General features: G+C 40.1%; 1 protein-coding gene across 1 annotated transcript in view; it reads left to right on the forward strand.

Moving 5' to 3' along the window:
* The first annotated feature begins 26 nt into the window (after window positions 1-26).
* The window catches only part of CCDC38 (coiled-coil domain containing 38), a 59,295-nt gene continuing 38,954 nt past the window's right edge, over window positions 27-20,367 (forward strand). Inside the window, exons 1-5 of the mRNA XM_025926957.2 lie at window positions 27-720; window positions 9,496-9,549; window positions 13,239-13,339; window positions 14,499-14,664; window positions 20,078-20,142. Of these exons, the coding sequence (XP_025782742.1) occupies window positions 9,510-9,549; window positions 13,239-13,339; window positions 14,499-14,664; window positions 20,078-20,142 (372 nt within the window). The 5' untranslated portion in view covers window positions 27-720; window positions 9,496-9,509. The remainder of the gene's footprint in view (window positions 721-9,495; window positions 9,550-13,238; window positions 13,340-14,498; window positions 14,665-20,077; window positions 20,143-20,367) is intronic.

Genomic DNA, 20,367 nt, shown 5'->3' on the forward strand with positions numbered 1-20,367 from the left:
CAGGGAGGGTGGAGCCGGGGCGGGCGCTCGAAGCCACCGCCTTCCCAATCCGCTGGGAACGCGCGCCTTCCCCCCACCCCAAGACCGTCGCAGCTGCAGTGCCTGTGCCAACAACCCGAATGAGGATTAGTAATAAATGTTATCATGGAATCTCTTGTGTTTTTTTTGGTCGCCCTCTTATTTTCCGAGTAAATGTGGAGACTGTTGTCCCTACTCTCCAGATTAGGAAACTGAAGCTGGGTCACCGGGAGAGAGAAGGGTGGGCTTCGTCGATCGCGTGCCCAGGCGAGTCGCCGAGGGAGTCACCGAGGGGCAAGGGCGCCCAGATGGGGCCGAATGGGGGAAAACCTCTGCTCAGGGGCAGGTGCGGGAACCAGGCACAGAGAGCCGGGAGGCGCAGTGTCGGGGAAGCTCTGCCCAGCCGACTGGGACGCGACGGGCCGCGGGAACCTGAGGATGGGGAGGAGGGGGCTGCGGTGGGAGAGTTGCTCCTGGGTCCGCGCGGCCGAGAAGCCGGGTGGCGGGTGCCACGCGCAATTTTCGGTTGGCCAGCTCAGCTTCAGATTCCCCTACCAGAAGGTCCCCGAGATGAAGCGGGATCCAGGCGAGGGAGGATAGAGCCGAGCCTAGAGAATCGATTGGCGTTTCTGTCCTTCGTCCCGTTACTAACGGCTTCCTGAAGGATAGGTTGGACCGGCTCCTGGGTCCGAACTCTTGGAGGTAAAAGTGGTTTCAGCTCAGTGCCCCCCTCACCTCCCATCCTCACACCCAGCTGTGACTGGTGGGCCTACCCTCAGTTTGCCCCCAAGGTTGGAGACAGAATCAAGTTTGTTTACGGAAGATGGTCTGTAATTCTCACCGACATCTCTTCTTGCCTATCAACTGCTGTGAAAACACTGGCAGGCACTGGGTTTTAAGTTTCTTAATCATTTTATTTTGTTTAGACGCTTTTATTAGAAGCTCTGTGTTAGATTGTGGAACTTACAAAGACGGGAAAGGCACTTTCCCTGCCCAGCAAAGACTATAATCAAAAGGAAGGCATCTGATAAACACGAATAACAGACCATAAACGCAGGCTGAGACCTGTAAGACCATAAAATGTAAAAGAAAGTCAATTTAGTGTTACTTAAAAGCCATTTAAAAATAAAGAAGAGAAAGCAAAAAATCCTTTAGATGAACAAATAAGTAAGAATATACTTTAGCTCTCATATTTTGGCCATTCAAGAGAGAAACCAATTGGTAGGAAAGAGAGGAATTCAATAGAGAATGTGAATAAAAGAGACCCTAAGGGGGGGGGGGGACCCATATATTCCTCACAGCTCAGACACATAATCACAAACAGATGTGTGTGTCTATACACAGTTTTTTTAAAAAAATTTTTTAATGTTTATTTTTGAGAAAGAGACAGAGCATGAGCAGGGGAGGGGCAGAGAGAGGGAGACACAGAATTCAAAGCAGGCTCCAGGCTCTGAGCTGTCAGCACAGAGCCCTCTGTGAGACTAGAACCCACCAACCTCAAGATCATGCTTGAGCCGAAGTCTGATGCTTAACCGGTTGAGCCACCCATGCTCCCCTATAGTTTTAAAGAGAAATGTATAATAGATAATACAAGAGAAATAGAAATAGTGAAAAGCAAACATAAAGTCATAATTCATAGAAAAATATTAAAATTTAAATTATAAAATTTTTGCTAAAGATTTGAATCTGTTACATTTTGCAATTACAGGTCTATTTGCAGACTTATGAAGTTGTAGACGTAAAGGAGAGGGTAAAATTATAGGAATATAGAAGGCTTTGGGGTTCGATAAACTTGTCTTAATCCTACTCTGTTACTTATGAGTTGTTTGACCTTGGGAAATGTACTTAACTTTCCTAAACCTCAGTTTTTTCATCCATTTTCTCATGCCTTTTTCTATTTTATGGATTTGTTTGAGCTTTATATAAGATGAAATGTAAAACACTTTGCCCAGTGCCTAGCTCAAATTATAGGTGTACTTGTTATTATACTACTATTCATTTTAATCCTGTTATTTGTCTTACGAATCAATTAAGTTAAAGATTTCAGCCACTAGATCCCCTGCTAAGTTCACAGAATGTACTATGAACTTAAAGCTTACAAGTTTGGGGGGAAGTCTAAAAGAAATAGTCATTCTTTTCATGGGGATTTTTATTTGTGAGTGAACTGAGTGCATCAATTACAGTCCAGATATACAACATTGCCTGAAAAGCCCCTGCAGACAAGCAAGAAGGATAAGAGAGAACTTCTCTCCTCCTTGGTCATTGTTAAATACTTAATTATAGATAATGTCCTTCGCAATAACCAACATCCCTATAGCACTTCTTAGTTTACACAGTATTTTTCACATCATCTTACTCACATTGGCTGACTTCTACTCCTGTACTCTTTCTTCCTCTTGACCCCCAGTTATTTTTTTTCAGTTTGCAAAAGGGGCAGTCAGAAATGTCAATAGAAAAGCCCACACAAAATACGCCAGCAAGGCCTTAAAGGTCAAGCTGAAGGTAATTTCCTCATCACTGTGCTCTGCTTCTGACCTAATCAAGAGAGGCAGATCATTAAGCAGGCCAAGGACCTAGTGGTTCCTGGCTCTCAGGTAAACAAAAAATTGCTAGTTCTGGTCTCTCCACACCATCCAAGGACACAGTTCACAGCCCTTTCTCCTAGTATTTGTCCAAGTGGGTGGGAAGGAGGTGGGGAAAAAAAAAAAAAACTGAAAGCCATTGAGTATGAATGTGTCTAAATCTTTGCATATGGGAGATAAACAAAGCTTTTTATCTCCTACTGAGAGACTCTGGAAATCCATTTTCACCGAGTTATAAAGAGAGTTGAGAAAATCAAACACAAATTGCTCTGAATAGTATCTGGGAGATACTGTTATTGTCCATTTTAGGAGTTGGTCTGACTTTAGGATTAGGCATTATAAAACCCCATTCTTCTTTTTCCACTTCCATAAAGCTTGGAGTGTTCAGAATGCGCACAAAGGTGGGTCAGGTTCCCCAAATCTACACTGATATTGCTGGGAGAGTCCTCTCAAATGAACCAGTTTCAGGAATTTTAGTTCAGGGTTTCTTACGAAAATTGGTTATCAGTTTTCTCTCCTATTCTTGTCAAATGCTGGCAGTTATTCACGAGGCAGAACAGACTAGAAAGAGGAAAGATCTGGATATCTACCTTGAAGAAATGATAGGCAATTATTTCCCTATCAGCACACCATAAGTAGGCACACTGCATACCTTATCTGTGCTTGAAAACTGCAACGAGCCTGTAAGAAAAGTATTCGCATCCACACCTGATGTAAGAAGAACCTTATGGAAGGTGCATTGAGTTTAACAGGATAGACCTAAGAAGAAAGTGCTGATAAGAGGCAGAAGCAGGATTTAAACCTGCCTGCCATCAAGGTTAAGGTCTTCCCACGGTGCACGGTGTCATCCATGTTGCCCCTGTGATGATCCACATCAAAAAATTTGACTCGGTGGCCACATATAATTGCATAATGTTAGAGGAAGGCTAGCACTGATTTAATCAGCCAGGATCGGCGTTCACTTGGAAGAACAGTATATTTTACACCCATGTCCCCTTAGACATCTAACATATCTCACATATAACATGTTCCTAACTGAAATGTTGATCTTCCCAATTTATCTTCCCCCCACAGCCTCTCTGTCTCCATTCATGGAAACTATCCTTTTTCTCTTGGGCTCTTTATCTCATACCCCACATCCAAACCATCAGCCAGTCCTATAGGCTCTATTTTCCAAACGTATCTAGAATCAGACCACCTCTCACCGCTTCCACTACTGTCCCCATTATCTCGTGCCTCCCAATGACTGTAGCTTCCCAACAGGTGTCCTTATTCCACCCCCATCCCCTTGTACAGTCTCTTCCCAGGTCAGCCATCAGAGTGGTTCATTACAGATTCTCATTTCACTGAAGAAATGACCCACAGGGCCCTTGCTATCTCTCTGACTTCATCTATCACTCTCTGCTTTGTTCACTATGCTTAAGTCCCACTAATCTCCTTGCCATTCCTCAAACACACCGGGTATCCTTCCTCTTTGGAATGCTTTCTCCAAGTACTGCTATGGTACTTACTGTGCATCTGATGCTGTCCAAAGTGAGGGACACATGTTAACTCACCTAACTATCTCATGAAGTAGGTGTTATTCTTATCAGTCCTTTTGAAAGATAGGGAAATTGAGGAGCACCTGGGTGGCTCAGTCAATTGAGCATCTGACTCTTCATTTCAGCTCAGATCATGATCCCAGGGCCGCAGGATCAAGCCCTGTGTCAGGCTCCACACTGACAGCTCGGATTCTTTCTCTCTCCCTCTGCTCCTCTCCCCTGCTCATGCTCTCTCTCCCTAAAATGAAAGAAAGAAAGAAAGAAAGAAAGAAAGAAAGAAAGAAAGAAAGAAAGAAAGAAAGAAAGAAAGAAAGAAAGAAAGAAAGAAAGAAAGAAATGAAAGATGGGGAAATTGAAGTGTGAGAATTAAGGAGCACAATGAAAGTCCATGCTCTCACTATGCTTAATCACTAGCTTATGCCACCTCTAAAAATGATGGCTTGAAATCACACACCACCATTTTTTAATGTTTATTTTTGAAGGAGAGAGACAGTGCATGAGCAGGGGAGGGGCAGAGAGACAGACAGACACAAAATCCGAAGCAGGCTCCAGGCTCTGAGCTGTCAGCACAGAGCCCAACGCGGGGCTCAAACTCATGAACCGTGAGATCATGACATGAGCTGAAGTTGGACACTTAACTGATTGAGCCATGCAGGTGATCCCCAACACACACACACACACACACACACACACACACACACACATACCACCATTTTGAAGCCTTAGTTTTTTCTGAGTTCTTCATCTTTTTCGTCTGTTGGAAGTTGGATTTGAACAAATATTTTAGATGTGAACTTGCAAGTATTTGCTATGCAGTCCAATGACATTTTCCCTCGATTTCAGTACAGAGCTTTTGTTTAGTCATCGTGCTATTTTTATTTTGCACAACAAAGACATTCATGGCTTTGGCTTCCTTTTCCTGGTTGACACATCATATTGGTTTAGTTCAGAGAACTTTATAATCCCTTCTAGGAATAGCCAGTTCTCTTCTTCTCTCTTATGTTCTTTACCAACCCTTCATTGATCAATAGGGAGATTAATATGTACAGGAGTACAGAGGTATAACAGCTTTTAGAGACTACTGATTCCATTCAATGTTCTATGAGTTACTAGAAAGATGGAATCAGAGCAGATACCTGCTATTGGTTGGCTTAGATGACTGGGAACTTCTGGTTTTTCTGAGTGAGAAAGTGCCAGAACCCATGGATAAAGATTTTTATTGCAGGTAGACTTGGGAGAAGTGAATGAAAGTGGGGATGGATAAGGGAGTGAATGTAGATAGATAGAAGAATTAAAAGATTTAAAGTATGTCAAGAGAGAAGTGAACAGAACCAAATCTTAGGGATTTGGAGGAGTGCTGAGTATACAAATATAAGAAAATCCCCTACAAATCTTAACTATTGGCCATCCAATAGTAAATCAATTTTTTTATGGGCCCATGAAATTTCCACTATCAGAATGAATCCACTGCCTGTGAAAAATATCTTCAGTGATGCCTGGCTGCCTCAGTTGGTTAAGTGTCTGACTTCAGCTCAGGCCACGATCTCACAGTTTGTGAGTTTGAGCCCTGCATGGGGCTCTCTACTGCCAATGCAGAACCTCTTTGGATCCTGTCTCCCTCTCTCTCTGCCCTTCCCTCACTTGTGCACTCTCTCTCTCTCATACAAATAAACAAACATTTAAAAAATCTTCAGTAATCTGAAAAGTATAATATCAGTGATGTAGGTTTTTGTTAATCTTTTCTCTATTATAAGCTTTAACATATGGGGCACCTGGGTGGCTCAGTCAGTTAAGCATCCAACTTTGGCTCAGGTCATGATCTCACGGTTTGTGACTTCAGGCCCCGCATTGGGCTCTGTGCTGACAGCTCAGAGCCTGGAGCCTGTTTCAGATTCTGTGTCTCCCTCTCTCTCTCCCCCTCCCCGCCTCTGCTCACACTCTGCTTTCTCTCTCTCTCTCAAAAATAAACATTAAAAAAAATTTTTTTAAGCTGTAATGTAATTTCTTTTCTCTTTTTCATTTTCATAATCACTGAACGTAAAATCACATTCTAATGAGCAAATATTAGTGCAAAATTTCTTCCACTTACTGAGTTTGGTCTGCATGCTAGGCACCCTGCTTGGTTGTTCATTTACATTGCATCCTCATGAAAGCTTTAAGGGGTGAGATTATATCCCAATTTTTTGGAATAGGAATCTGAGGCTCAGAGATGCTAAATAATTAAATGTAGGTTCCATGAAGAAACTGTGTTTTTTGTCTGTTGTTTTTAAATTGTCCTGTCTCTGGCAGCCAGAACAGTGCCTGGCACATAGTAGGTACTCAATAAATATTTTTTGAATGTTAAGTGATCTTGCCCACACATCTGTAAATGTCAAACCAACAGGCTTCTCCATTCCAAAGTCTGTATCTTTAATCACCTGCTACAAATGCTCCTGGGACTCTTAGCTCTTCAAGGTGGTTCTTTGAGAGAACTGAGGCAAAATTTAAATAAGGAGCTACAGGTGCCTGGATGGCTCAGTTGGTTAAGCATCTGACTCTTGATTTCAGCTCAGGTCGTGATCTCACTGTCTGTGAGTTTGAGTTGGAGCCCTGAGTGGGGCTCTGCACTGACAGCTCAGAGCCTGCTTGGGATTCTCTCTCTTCCTCTCTCTTTAACCAACTCTCTCTCTCTCTCTCTCAAAATAAATAAATTAACATTTAAAAATAAATAAATGGGCAACCTGAAACAGGATGTTTGTCCCATTGTTCCTGTTGCGGGCACACCTTTTTTTTTTCTTTGAATTTTTATTTAAATTCTAGTTAGTTAACATACAATGCAATATTGGTTTCAGGAGTATAATTCAGTGAATCATCACTTACATACAACACCCAGTGCTCATCGTAACAAGTGTCTTTTTTTTTTTTTTTACCATTTTATTTACTTATTTTTAAATGTACATCCAAGTTAGTTAGCATATAGAGCAACAATGACTTCAGTAGTAGATTCCTTAAGCCCCTTACCCATTTAGCCTACCACCCCCAAAACCCCTCCAGTAACCCTCTGTTCTCCATATTTATGAGTCTCTTATATTTGTCCCCCTCCCTATTTTTATATTATTTTTGCTTTCCTTCCCTTAAGTTCATCTGTTTTGTCTCTTAAAGTCCTCATATGAGTGAAGTCATATGATATTTGTCTTTCTCTGATTTTGCTTAGCATAATACCCTCTAGTTCCATCCACATGGTTGCAAATGGCAAGATTTCATTCTATTTAATTGCAGAGAAATACTCCATTATATATATGCCACATCTTCTATATCTATTTATCCATCGATGGACATTTGGGCTCTTTCCATACTTTGGCTATTGTTGATAGTGCTGCTATAAACATTGGGGTGCATGTGTCCCTTCAAAACAGCATACCTGTATCCCTTGGATAAATACCTAGTAGTGCAATTGCTGGGTCATAGGGTAGTTCTATTTTTAATTTTTTGAGGAACCTCCATACAGTTTTCCAAAGCGGCTGCACCAGTTTGCATTCCCACCAGCAATGCAAAAGAGATCCTCTTTCTCCGTATCTTTGCCAACATCTGTTGTTGCCTGAGTTGTTAATGTTAGCCATTCTGACGAGGGCACACCTTTTTAAAAAAAAAAAATTTTGGGGGCGCCTGGGTGGCGCAGTCGGTTGGGCGTCCGACTTCAGCCAGGTCACGATCTCGCGGTCCGTGAGTTCGAGCCCCGCGTCAGGCTCTGGGCTGATGGCTCGGAGCCTGGAGCCTGTTTCCGATTCTGTGTCTCCCTCTCTCTGTGCCCCTCCCCCGTTCATGCTCTGTCTCTCTCTGTCCCAAAAATAAATAAATGTTGAAAAAAAAATTTTTTTTTAATGTTTACTTATTTTTGAGAGAGAGAGAGAGAGACAGAGACAGAGACAGAGACAGAGAGTGGGGGCAGGGGGGACAGAGAGAGAAGGAACCACAGAATCCAAAGGAGGCTCCAGGCTCTGAGCTGTCAGCACAGAGCCCGATGAGGGGCTGGAACTCATGGATCATGAGATCATGACCTGAGCTGAAGTCTGATGTTCAACCAACTGAGCCACCCAGGCACCCCCAGGCACACGTTTTTATATCAAATACTAAACATCCTTTTTCCTCCTTGATGAAAATATCATTGATACTTTTTTCATTGTAAAAATTATACAAACTCATTGAAAATAACACAAAAAAGTATAAAAATTCAAGAACAGGATTAGGGTGAAGCAAGTCAAACATTTGCCTTTGGTGCAAAGCCTAAAGGGGAAGGCAAAAACAACATTTTTTTAAAATTTTATTTATTTTGAGAGAGAGTGCATGCACATGCGTGAGCAGGGGAGGGGCAGAGAAAGGGGGAGACAGAGAATCCCAAGCAGGCTCCATGCTCAGCATGGACAAAACCAAACATTTTAATTCAGTATTTTTTAAAAATAAAAATTAATGCAAAAAGTTCCACGATGAACAAAATATCAGAAATGTAAATACAGACAAGATCTGTGGGCCAGGACGCGAGTGTGACAAGTGAGGCACGCACTCTCAGGGTCACATGAATTCACAGTCGAATCCTGTCTGTATTTAAAGTTTTAATATTTTGTTCACCATAGATTTTTTTTCCTGCATTATCTTGGAATTTTTAAAAAACTTGCATTGACATGTTATTTATCTTGATAACTGAGTTTGGGGGGCTACTTCCTTAAATTTTGCACCTAACCTTAATCCCACACCTGATAAAAATGAAAGGAGAGTTTGCTCCAAATCAAAGACAACAACTATTAATGTTTGGCTGAACAACTTTTAAAGCATCTGATTTGGCCTGTGTTTTTTAAAACCCACACCATTCCCACCATTTTGAAATATTTTGTTTTTTACTTTTAATATATTGTTAACAGAGCTAAACAGTGACTACAGCATCGTTTTGAGGGGCCACAAGGCGATCCATGTTATGGGTACCCCATAGTTATTTAATCAATTCCCTGTTTATTAAATAACATGTCAACAAATATTATTGTACATATATTTTTGCCCACTTACCTGATTATTTTCTTGGGATAAGTTCCTAGATTTGGAATTGCTGGGTCAAAGAGTTTATGCATATACTACTTTTAAAAGCAATGAAGGCTATTTGGAACCACTGGTTGTTGAATTTAGCCTCTTTATACAAGGTTTATGGAATTTATTTTTTTTTAAGTTTTTATCTGAATTCCAGTGAGTTAAAAAAAATTCCAGTTAACATGCAGTGTAATATTAATTTCAGGAGTACTATTTAGTGATTCAACACTTCCATACATCACCCGGTGTGCACAGGTTTACAGAATTTATTTTTAATGTATTTCCTTTTCTTTGGACAGGGCCAGGAGACAAAATGTCATCATATTTTTTGCCGATACCACTGACTCCTGAAGGTAAAGAAGGAATCTGTCAATGAGTTCTTGCTTTGTGCCTGGTATGGTCAGTCTCCATGGTAGACTTGGGAGAGCAGGAAAAGGAGAATGCCACAAGACAAGCATCTTTCTATGTAAAGAGTTTATAAATGGCCTGCTGAGAAAGTTCTCTTCCACTTTTTAATTCTGCAAAGACAAATCTTCACATCGGAAGGGCATTAAGTTGTCATACTTAGTTTGCTAGGGAATTTCATGACGTAAAACAATTAACTCAATTATTTGTCATAATAAAGGACATGAATAACTACATCTTATCAAAATCTGTTCTCTCCTTTCCTCATCCAGCCTTTCTCTCCTCCTCCTGCTTCTTTACAAATATACAAGAAATTCATATTTATTGGTATAGAAGAATAAATTCTTTTTCACTTACAAATTTGACAAAGATTTGAAAATTGGGTAATGCCAAGAGTATGTTACAGGTAATAGGCATTCCATAGGCATTTTCCATGGGCTAGGGGAAAGTCATACAATGGATTCTCCCTCAGAAACTCCCAAAGAAAACCAAATCAATGCATTCAGTTCAGGCCTCCAGAACTGTGAGAGAATAGATACCTGATGTTTTAAGCCCCTTAATTTGTGGTGATTTGTTATAGCAGCCCTAGTTCTATGTGACTAGGAATTAATTCAGGTGGGGAGAAAGGTTGGCTAAGAGCCAATTCTTATAGTGAGTTTATAATTCAGGAAACTTGCTAGAGCAAGTTGAATGTGGCCCTCCAGAATGGTGGTAGCTGTCTGTGTCCCTGCCATGTGACCTTATTTGGAAAAAGGGTCTTTGCAAATGTAATGGAAGTATCTCAAGATGAGATCATCCCGGGTATAAGGTCGGTCCTAAATCCAATGACAAGTGGAAAAAATAGAAGAAGGCCCTGTGAATGGAGGCAGGAGTTACACAGGCAGTGAATGGCTGAAGCCACCAGAAGCTGGAAGAGCTAAGGTGGAGCCTTTGGAGGGATTATAGTCCTGACGACACCTTGATTTTGGACTCCTGAACTCCAGGTCTGTGAGGGAATAAAGTTCTGTTGTCTTAAGCTGCCAAGTTTGTGGTAATTTAGTGGGGCAGCCAAAGAAAATTAATATACTTGTTATTCAGAGTTTTAGTTTTTCTATTTCTCTATAACCAAAAAGAATTTGGCTTGGGAGTTGGAAGGGAAAAAATATCTTATCAATCCAGGGTACTTAAACTTGGTCAGAGGGGATTTAAATCAGGCATTTAAAATTTTAAGCCACCTAGGGTGAGGTGGACATTAAGTTTGTAAGGTTTTTCTTAGGAGGAGAGAAAGTTGGTGGAGGGAGAGATGTCCAGCCTACCAATGCCTCACCCTTTGGAAGACATCAGTGGTCCCATCCTGGGATGTCAGGTCCAGCTCTGGCCTCAGAGTGGTGGTATAGGGTACAGGTCATAGACTGGCAATGCCACTCAACCCCAAGTCCGTTTGGGTCCTTGACTTCTGTTGTCTCCTCCTGAGCCTCAGTCTGTTGGCTCTGCCCTTCTATACTCCTGCTGTCTCCAAGCCCAGCTGCCTGGACCTACCCTCACCTGTCTTTGCTCATGTATCACAAAGCCTAAAATTTCATGTATTGCATTGACATCTTTGAGTTTCACAGATCCCCAAAGGTCGAACTGTAAGTCTCCCTGTTCTTGCCAGATTCGACCTCCACTCAGTAAGAAAGGTTCCCCATCTAGCTATTTTCCCCATCAACTGGACCAGTTACACCCCACTGGTCTTCAACCTAATGGGTTTCATAAGTCAATTACATCCTGTTACGAGAAGCAGGGGGCACCTTATCCTCTTATTACTACAAAGCCTGTCTCCTGCAATCCCTGCTGTTTCACTCTGCTCCTAAGTGCAGTCATGATGTGGTCCTGCATGGCAGGCGGTGTCTTCCTCCCCTGGGCTGGGCATATAAGGGACTAATCAACTGCTGTCTATCTCATCAGTCCAGTGTTGAGTGTCATATGTTCATCCATCTCATCCTATTTAGGGCAAGGGATCCTTCCTTTACCCACAAGGTGAATAGGAGGTGATCAGAAAATTCCACATTCCATGTTGAGCCAAAGGCTTCTATTCTGTAATTTTCTTTCTAATCCATTACCTGCAGAAAAATGTGCCTGAGGTTTCTATCCCAGACACTCCCACTTTCCCAACTGAATCCCTGGGCAAAGAGCCAGTTCTCAGGCAGCCTATAAACTCCAGACCAATAATTCCCAGCCCTGCTGGGAATCTCTTAGCCACTTGGAGAAGAGTGTTGCTTTAAAGACATTCTGATATTTGGGGAGGTGAGAGTAGGTGCAGGGGCTGGGGCAGAGAGGAGATGTGTCTTCAGTTATCCTTTCCTTTTCACTGACTTAAGGTAACAGTTCCAAGCTCCAGTATTCCTGTTTCTGGCCAGTGGTATTTAAAGTCAAAATTTCCACCCCCAAACATTAGGAAGCAAGAAAGAAAGAAAAAGAGAAAGACCTTTTATCATTTCAGATTTTATAAATAAAAACAAAAAATCCATTCAGAAATTCAGTTGACTTCTCTCTCCCTCTCTTCCTCTCCCTTTCCATCTCCCCCCCACCCCAACCCCTTTATAGCCAGGCTTCTTTTTTTATTAAGTGTACAAGTGTGTGGTTTGTATTCACAGATATTTGCAACCATCACCACAGTCCATTTTAGGACACTTTAATCGTCTCAGAAAGAAACCCTGCAGTCCTTAGCCGTCACCTCTTACCCTCCTCCATCTCATCTCCCGCCCTCAGCAACCACTAATCTACATTTAGGCTCCATGGATGTGTCTATTCTAGACATTTCATGAAATATAATGGAATCTTATAATGTAGGGAATTAATGTGTCTTCTGTCACTTAATATATTTCCAAGTTTCATCAGTCTTGTATTATGTATCCTTCTTATGGCCGATTATTATTCATTGTATGGATATACCACATTTTGTTTAGCCATTCATCAGTTGATGGATATTTGGATTGTTTCTATCTTTTGACCATTATGTCTAATACTGCTATAAACATTCATGTACAAGTTTCATGTGAACGTACATTTTCATTTCTAGGAGTGGAATGACTGGGTCACATGGCAACCAGATGTTCAGCTTTTTGAGGAACTGCCAGTTTTCCAAAGTGGCTGCACTATTTTGCATTCCCATTAGCAGAACGTTTGAGATTCCAATTCCTCCGATCCTCACCAATACTCATCATTATCTTTGATTTTTTTTTTTTTTGAAGACTCTCGAGTCTGGAGTGAGGATGTCCCTAAGGATATTGGCTGTGTCTATTGCTGCTGAAATGGTGGTATAAGAGAATGTAGTTGTATTTGTAGTGATGGAAAGAAGCAATATCTTAATGCCTCAAAATATGATCCCACTATCTTGTAATTGGCCCACTTATCTATTCACACAACAAATACAGACTTATCCCCCTTGAAGTACTAAGCACTGTGCTTGATGCCATGGGAAACAGACAGATGAGCTGTGTCTTCTGCCCTTGAGATCCAGGCCCTGCATCCCTGCCTCAGTTGGGGAGGCAAAGGCTGCCTGTGTCCTCCTCAGAGACCCACCTATCCACTTGCTGTGCCCTGGCTAGGGGGAGCCTCGCCCTTTTGGTCAACAGAGCAGGGATGACAGATGTTTCTCTTTCCTTTTTTTTAACAGATAAAGGAAAAGAAGGCTCAGTCAAAAAGGAAAGGCCATATAAGATCTTTTTCAAAGATCTCTTTCTTTTCAAAGAAAATGAAGTGGCAGCAAAGAAAAAGGTAAAGTTTTGTTAAAGCCTAAACCCAATTGATGTTAGAAACCTATCCTCCTATCTATCACTTTTATTAATTTTGCTGGGTTGAGACATGGAGTCAGATGTCTGTCTATGCATTGCACACTGTGCTGGAGTATAAACACACACAAAAGGAACATCATCTAACAGTAAAGACCTAGGGATCACCACCTACTGGGGGAAGACAGACGCACCATGACAATGGCATATGACAAGTATGGTATACCCCACTTCACTGATTCTAATGTTCATTTTTTTTTCACATTTTCTCATTCCTGAAATTGGGATCCAGCATATATAGATGGGGTGCCATGCATAACTGGCAATGCATAAAGTGATAGTGCATCAATAATAAGTGACATCTTAGACTTGATAAAATACAGTAATAGAGGCATACAAAAGAAATGTAGAGAAAGGAGTGCCCATCCTTGTTGGAGAGAAGGGTGGTGGTGGTGATGGTGGTGGTGTGTGCCTTGCAGTTAATCTCACTACTTATATTATTGCACCTTATATTACACAATTTGGATTTCATGAGGTTGGCTTTCCTTATTCCTAGAGGTAAAGATTGGTTATAGGATTTTTAAAATCCTAATTAGAATGAAAAAGTATCTAGAAATGCTCACTAACTGATTCATCTGTAAGGTGGTGGTTTCATGCTTGGGTTGTATAGTTTTATTGAAAATCCAAAATTAACTTGAGCAAAGATTCTGAAACTGAAAGGCTGATTTCTTCCTGTCTACTGGAGAGGTCCATTTCCTCTCAAGTTTTCAATTCAATTCCACAGAACCAGTCCTTTCAAAATAGTGGAATTTCCAAGTTACCTGCAGTTTGGGCAAGATAAGATTAAAAAATGAAAATGAAAATAAAGCCAGAGCACTTTCCAGGCTCATATTTGTGATGCACCTGTTTGGGAAATGTTCAATGTCTTTATATCTGTGCTCAGCTTCCTAAAGAAGGAACTGAAAATTAGACCCAGTCCTTCAGAGTTAAGAACTCAAAGTTGCTTGTTTAATGTATCACTACTGAGAAATATATCAGTAATGAGAACAAGACTTGTTGTAAATGACATTTTTATATATGATCACTATTTTTAAAGACAACATTTTATATAGTAAAAATTCCATTAAGCTTTTCCACTTGGGCAGGAAAAATTTATAAACCGCAGCATGAGAGTCTACCAAAAGTCTACTTTTTCATCTCGAATGAAGAGTCGTTCACACCTGGGCCAAAGAGCATTCTACTCTGACACAGCTGGTGACTCATTTGAAAAATTTGGGCTAGATCCCACTCTTATTCTCAGATTAACAGAAGGTAAGTCTAAATTACTGGTTAAGAACATTGTTTTGAATATTTACTGTTATGTCAGGTTTGGGGGCTTTTCTGGAGGTGGGGAAGCCTTTGTAAATGGGGGCTGAGAGTTGGGAGAAAAATCTATTTTAAATAAGAAAACACACTTTTCCAGGAAATAGACTGTTACTCCTTTTCATGGTTCTAAGGAAGAAAGTCACTCCCAAAATGATACAGTATTAAAGGTTATGGCATGGGCCATTTAAACTTGTTTCTAGATGTAGAAATATATGAAAACTTTCTAAGAGAAGTCTTGATTTTCCAGGCCATAAAACTCACATATCCGGAATCAGAATGCTAAGAGCCCTGTTGTTGCAAAGACATAACCTGTTTCAAGGGCACTTGAAGGCAACATGTTGTTATTATAGGCTCTTTAATTCTTGCTCTATGAAAAAGGGCAACTTGTTCATCAAAATGTCATGGACATTTCTTACTTATTGAATCAAGAAGTGCCTACAAATGACATAGAAAGCAGTTTGAAGCCAATGACATTGATATTATTAATGCTAGGATGATGGGGGTCATAAAATCTTCCCCCAAAATAAGTTTTGTCCAAATTTTTAAATTAAAATTAAAAGGAAGGAAGGAAGATACATTGAATGCCCAGGATTTGTTGTGGAAACTTAAAAATTTTGGTAACTTTCCCAAATTGTGATAAAATCTTTAGGGAACAAAAACCAAAACAAAACAAAAAAAAACCAGCCACTTAGGAAAGAACTTTGGAGACTATAATTAGTGTAGAAGAAGAAAGCCACATTATCTCTTTTTAGAAGATCTTAGAGGCACATGTCCTGCACATAGGTGTATGAAAAAGTGCGAATGACAGGCAACATAGTGATATCAGTGACTATACCTCTAGTAGGGAATAGCTAGGTTCAGTAGTGTGCCTCATAGTTTACCTTTGTAGAATGGTGATCCTTAAGTTATCAAGAGCACTTAAAATTATATGGGATATGTTTTAGAGTTCTACACAAAGTGGCCACCTTCAAATATCCTTGTGACACTACCACTTCTGAGACACCTAGCAAGTGTGGTTTTGCGGATGACCCTGTTTAACACCATGCCAGTTGACAGAGGAGTTACTGGCCTCTTAAGAGTAAATGACATACAGTAAACTCTCAAAAAGGAAATGGTACAATTGTTTGGTATTATCCAAGGCAATTTGGGCTCTGTTAACAATGGAAATCAGGTTGCCAGTTTCTGCCAGTTACACAGTTAAGCAATTTGAACATTTTCATTGAAAATAAATCCCCCTCTGACTCCTTCCAATCAAGAGTTGATTTGGTTGAAACCCCCATTTCCCAACCTTACATTTCCTGCCTGGATCCTCATTAGAAACAGACCCACATGATGTGAAATGAGCAAGTGACCCCTACTTTGGGAGCCCAGTTATTTTATTTTTCTGTATACAATAGCCGCCAACTGCTAGATCACCTCAAAAAATTACACAGAAACTGTCATAGACAGATTGGTTAGGCTGCATAATAGATGTGTCATTTCCACCTAAATGCAGCTGGCAGCTTGACTTTGGTTTTACTCTCAAAGGGCGACACCTCTTGACCACATCCCCAGTGAGTGATGAGGTATTCCGGCGTTGAGGAACACTAGTGCTTCCGGGAGGGTTTTATCATACGTGGCCTCTTTGTCAAAAACCTTCCAGATAGCTAGAAGAGCCAAAATGGAAAACCCACTACAACCAGTCTATTTAGGCGTGGAAGAATAAAATCACACCAAGTCAGCCAGATAGTATCATGTTAAAGCAGCCTAAGGTAGTAAGCATGACTATAATATTTACTAAAAGGACTGTATAGAATTTTTTTTTTTATCTAAAAAAGCCAAACTCATAGAAACAGAGTGGATTGGTTATTGCCAAGGACTGGGGAGTCGGGAAAATGGCAAGATGTTGATCAAAGGGTAAAAATTTCCAGTTATAAGATAAGTAAGTTCTGAAGATCTGACGTATAGCATGGGGACTACAGTTAACAATACTGCATCATATACTTTAAAGTTGCCAAGATCTTAAATGTTCTCACCACCACCACAACAACAAAATGGGAGTAATGTAAGGTAAAAGGTGTGTTAACTAATCTTATTATGGCAATCATTATATAATATATGTGTATCAAATCATCATGTTCTACATTTTAGACTGAAACAATGTTATATGCCGATTATATCTCAATACAGCTAGGAAAAAAGTATCTGTTCCTACATACTTTGGCATTTCTCTTTGAATTCTAGACTTAATATTTATCAGTCTCTGTATAAGTTTAGCATACACAGAATTTGTCTCCAAAATTCCTGATTAAAAAAAATCATTCCTTTCATGTGATCTGTGCTCTGCGAGGACAAAAGGAAAAGATAGGATGTGTCATACACTATTGAAATGTTTCTAATAAATTCTATTGGTGAAAAAACAGAAAGGACAGTATAAGATTTTTTTTTTTGATGTTGAAATTGATTCCAATTCATCTGACCCATCACAAGTGACCAAATCAAAGCTACAGTAAGCGCTTTCATGCTTTTTTTCTATTAAAAATGTTTTTTAAATAAATTGAGACTGAATCTAATCAAACAAACGTAGGAGATTGAGCACATGTTAAATAATACCATGAGGATGCAATCTCATTATAAAGGAAATTCTACAGGGAAATTGATCTGGTTTCTTAAACCAATAAATGGCATGGAATAAAGGTAGTGTTTATGGGGGGATGGGGATGGAAGTTATACATAAAAAATTGACTTTAGGACTTATGCCAACCAAACTGATCTTTGTTTATATTTTAACTTTTTTAATTCTAAAAAGTTATTTTTAAGACAACTGGAGAAATCTGAACCCAGAGTAGGTAAAGATGATACTAAGGAATTGTTCATTTTGTTTGGTATGATAGTTGTATTATGACTATGTTTTAAGACTCTTTTATCTGGAGTTACATACTAAAGGGTTTATGGATCCAATGGTAACAATGGTTTGGATTTGTTTTAAAATATTCCAGTGAGGGGCAGGGCACCTGGGTGGCTCAGTCAGTTAAGCGGCCCACTTCAGCTCAGGCCATGATCTCTCACTCTGTCAGTTCAAGCCCCGCATCGGCTCTGTGCTGACAGCTCGGAGCCTGGAGTCTCTTCGGATTCTGTCTCACTCTCTCTCTGCCCCTCCCCTGCTCACGTCTCTGTCTCTCTCTCTCTTTCTCTCAAAAGTAAATAAACATAAAAAAAAAATTTTTTTAAATTCCAGTGAGGGGGAAAGTGAGGTGTGGCAAGAGATGAAACAAGATTAGTAAAATGTTGATTGTGTTGAAGTAGGTGATAGGTACATGGCAGTTCATTTTATGACTCTAATTTTATGAATGTTGAGGATTTTTTATAATCAATTTGTTTATGCATTAAAAAGAAAACTATGTTATAACCAGGTGCTTATTCCTTTCACATATGTTATTTTACTTAATCCTCAACAAAATGCTGTTAGATATTGTTGCCTCCTCTCCTCCTCTGATGAAAATTGCCCAATGAGGTTGAATCACTAATTCAAGGTCACTAGGTGGAACAGAACTCAAACCAATGTCTGACTCCAAATCTTGTTGTTTGTTACCCATAATCACAGAACTATTAATGATTATAATAATCATAATTGCTATTATTACTGACCTGGGAAAATTAAGTGATTACTCGTTCTAATTGTATTTTTAATAATAGCTAGCGATTAAGAAGCTATGATGTGTTTCTTAGCATGTTGCCTCACTTCCTTCTCGCAACACCACTATGAGGTAGAAATTATAGTAATGATCCATTAGGCTACTTTATGCTGTGGTCATAAACCATTTCTAAATTTCAGTGACTGACAACAACAGAAGTTTATTTCTCATTCACCTTTCAACTTTGGTGCTTTTCATTGGGTCCTGCACTGAAGGAACAACCCCTGTCTGATATGTTGCTGGAGTTATTGCAGAAGGAGAAAGAGAGAACCAGTGGTGGTTCTTAAAACTTGTACTTGGAAGCATCACAGATCACTTCCTCTTGTATTGCATGAGCCAAATCCAGTCAATGGTCAAGCCTGATACGGGGCAGGGTGGGGTGGTAGGGGGGAGATAATCTTCTTACAGAGGGGGGCAGAAAATAGTTTGGAACAATAATACAATTTACCACAATTAGTGTCCTCATTTTTGCTGATGGGAAAACTGAGGCTTGGAGAGGGTGAGTAATTTACTCACATCCTCATAGCTAGTAAGAGGCAGAGGCAGAGGCAGAATACGGTCCAAGACTGTGGGCTTCCTTCCTAGTGCATGCAGTACAGGCTCACTGGTCATTTGGGAAACAAGATTTTTTTGAGCATCTGTGTGGTTCAATCGGTTAAGTGTCTGACTCTTGGCTTTGGCTCAGGTATGATCTCACGGTTCATGGGTTTGAGCCCTGTGGGATTCTCTCTCTCTCCCTCTCTCTGCCTCCCCAGCTCGTGCTCTCTCTCTCTCAAAAATAAACTTTAAAAACAAACAGAAAAACACTATTTTCTACTTCTATTTACATTTTAATCAAAAGACTGTTCTATACCACATTCTGGTGGTTCTTCATGAAGTGAACATTATTGAAATGCAGCCTGTGTATAATTTTTCTAGAACGAAGAAACCTTGAAAGGAAACTGATCTTTTTGATTGCTAGATGGTAAAGGTAGTCATCTTTTTCTTTCCTGCCGTAAATTTGGTTTGTGACCCCCAAGAATATTTTGCCAAAGGACTTCAGTTTTATAGCTAGATTGGCCAAAACACTAAGATTTAAAACAGCTCAGTCTTCTTTAGCACAGGCTGAGGAGTCATATGCCCATTCCACCACATGTTAGCTCTATTATCTTGGGCAAGTATCTTGACATCTCTGAGGTCACATATAGAATGGGGATAGAAATATGTACCTCATTGGGGTTATTGTTAAAATTAAATAAAGTAATCTATTTAAGTTGCCAAGGGGCAAATGGGTGGCTCAGTTGGTTAAGTGTCCCACTCTTGATTTTGGTTCAGGTCATGGTCTCACTGACAGTGCAGAGCCTGCTTGGGAGTCTCTCTCCCTCTCTCTCTGCCCCTCTCCAGCTCACACACACACACACACACACACACACACACACTCAATCTCTCTCTCTCAAAATAAATAAACATTAAAAAAATAAAGTGTCTAATAAAGTTCTTGGAATATGATGGGCATAAAATAAATGATAGTTACTATTATGAAATCAGCTTTTGAGTGATTAGGAAAAATGTTTATTTGAAGGTATAATGATTTTTTAAAGTCAGATACATACTGTATACAGTGATTTAATTACATGGCTTTTGTTTTATACAGGCTTTTGAGGGATAATGAATTAAACCTAAGTCTATTCCCATTTTCTTTGAAGGTGCAGACGCAAAAAGGACCATTCATGAATTTATTAATGACCAGAGAGACAGGTTTCTGCTGGAGGTAGTAAAAATAATTTCTTTCTTCCTTCCATTAGTCAAATAGAAGACTTCTTGCGTAGCACTGCCAAATTTTCACCTTGACATTTTATTTTTCCACTACAGTCTCCAGAGCTACTGTCCCTCCTCTCCTTTCCTAAACAACTCCAGTTGGGCTTTCGTCCTCATCAGTCCACCAAAACTACTTTGTCAAGGTGACCAGTGACCTTCCCATCGCCAAGTTCAATTT

The sequence above is a fragment of the Puma concolor genome, chromosome B4, assembly GCF_028749965.1.
Source record: "Puma concolor isolate L17-30 chromosome B4, mPumCon1.1.hap2, whole genome shotgun sequence".
NCBI classification, from domain to species: Eukaryota; Metazoa; Chordata; class Mammalia; order Carnivora; family Felidae; genus Puma; species Puma concolor.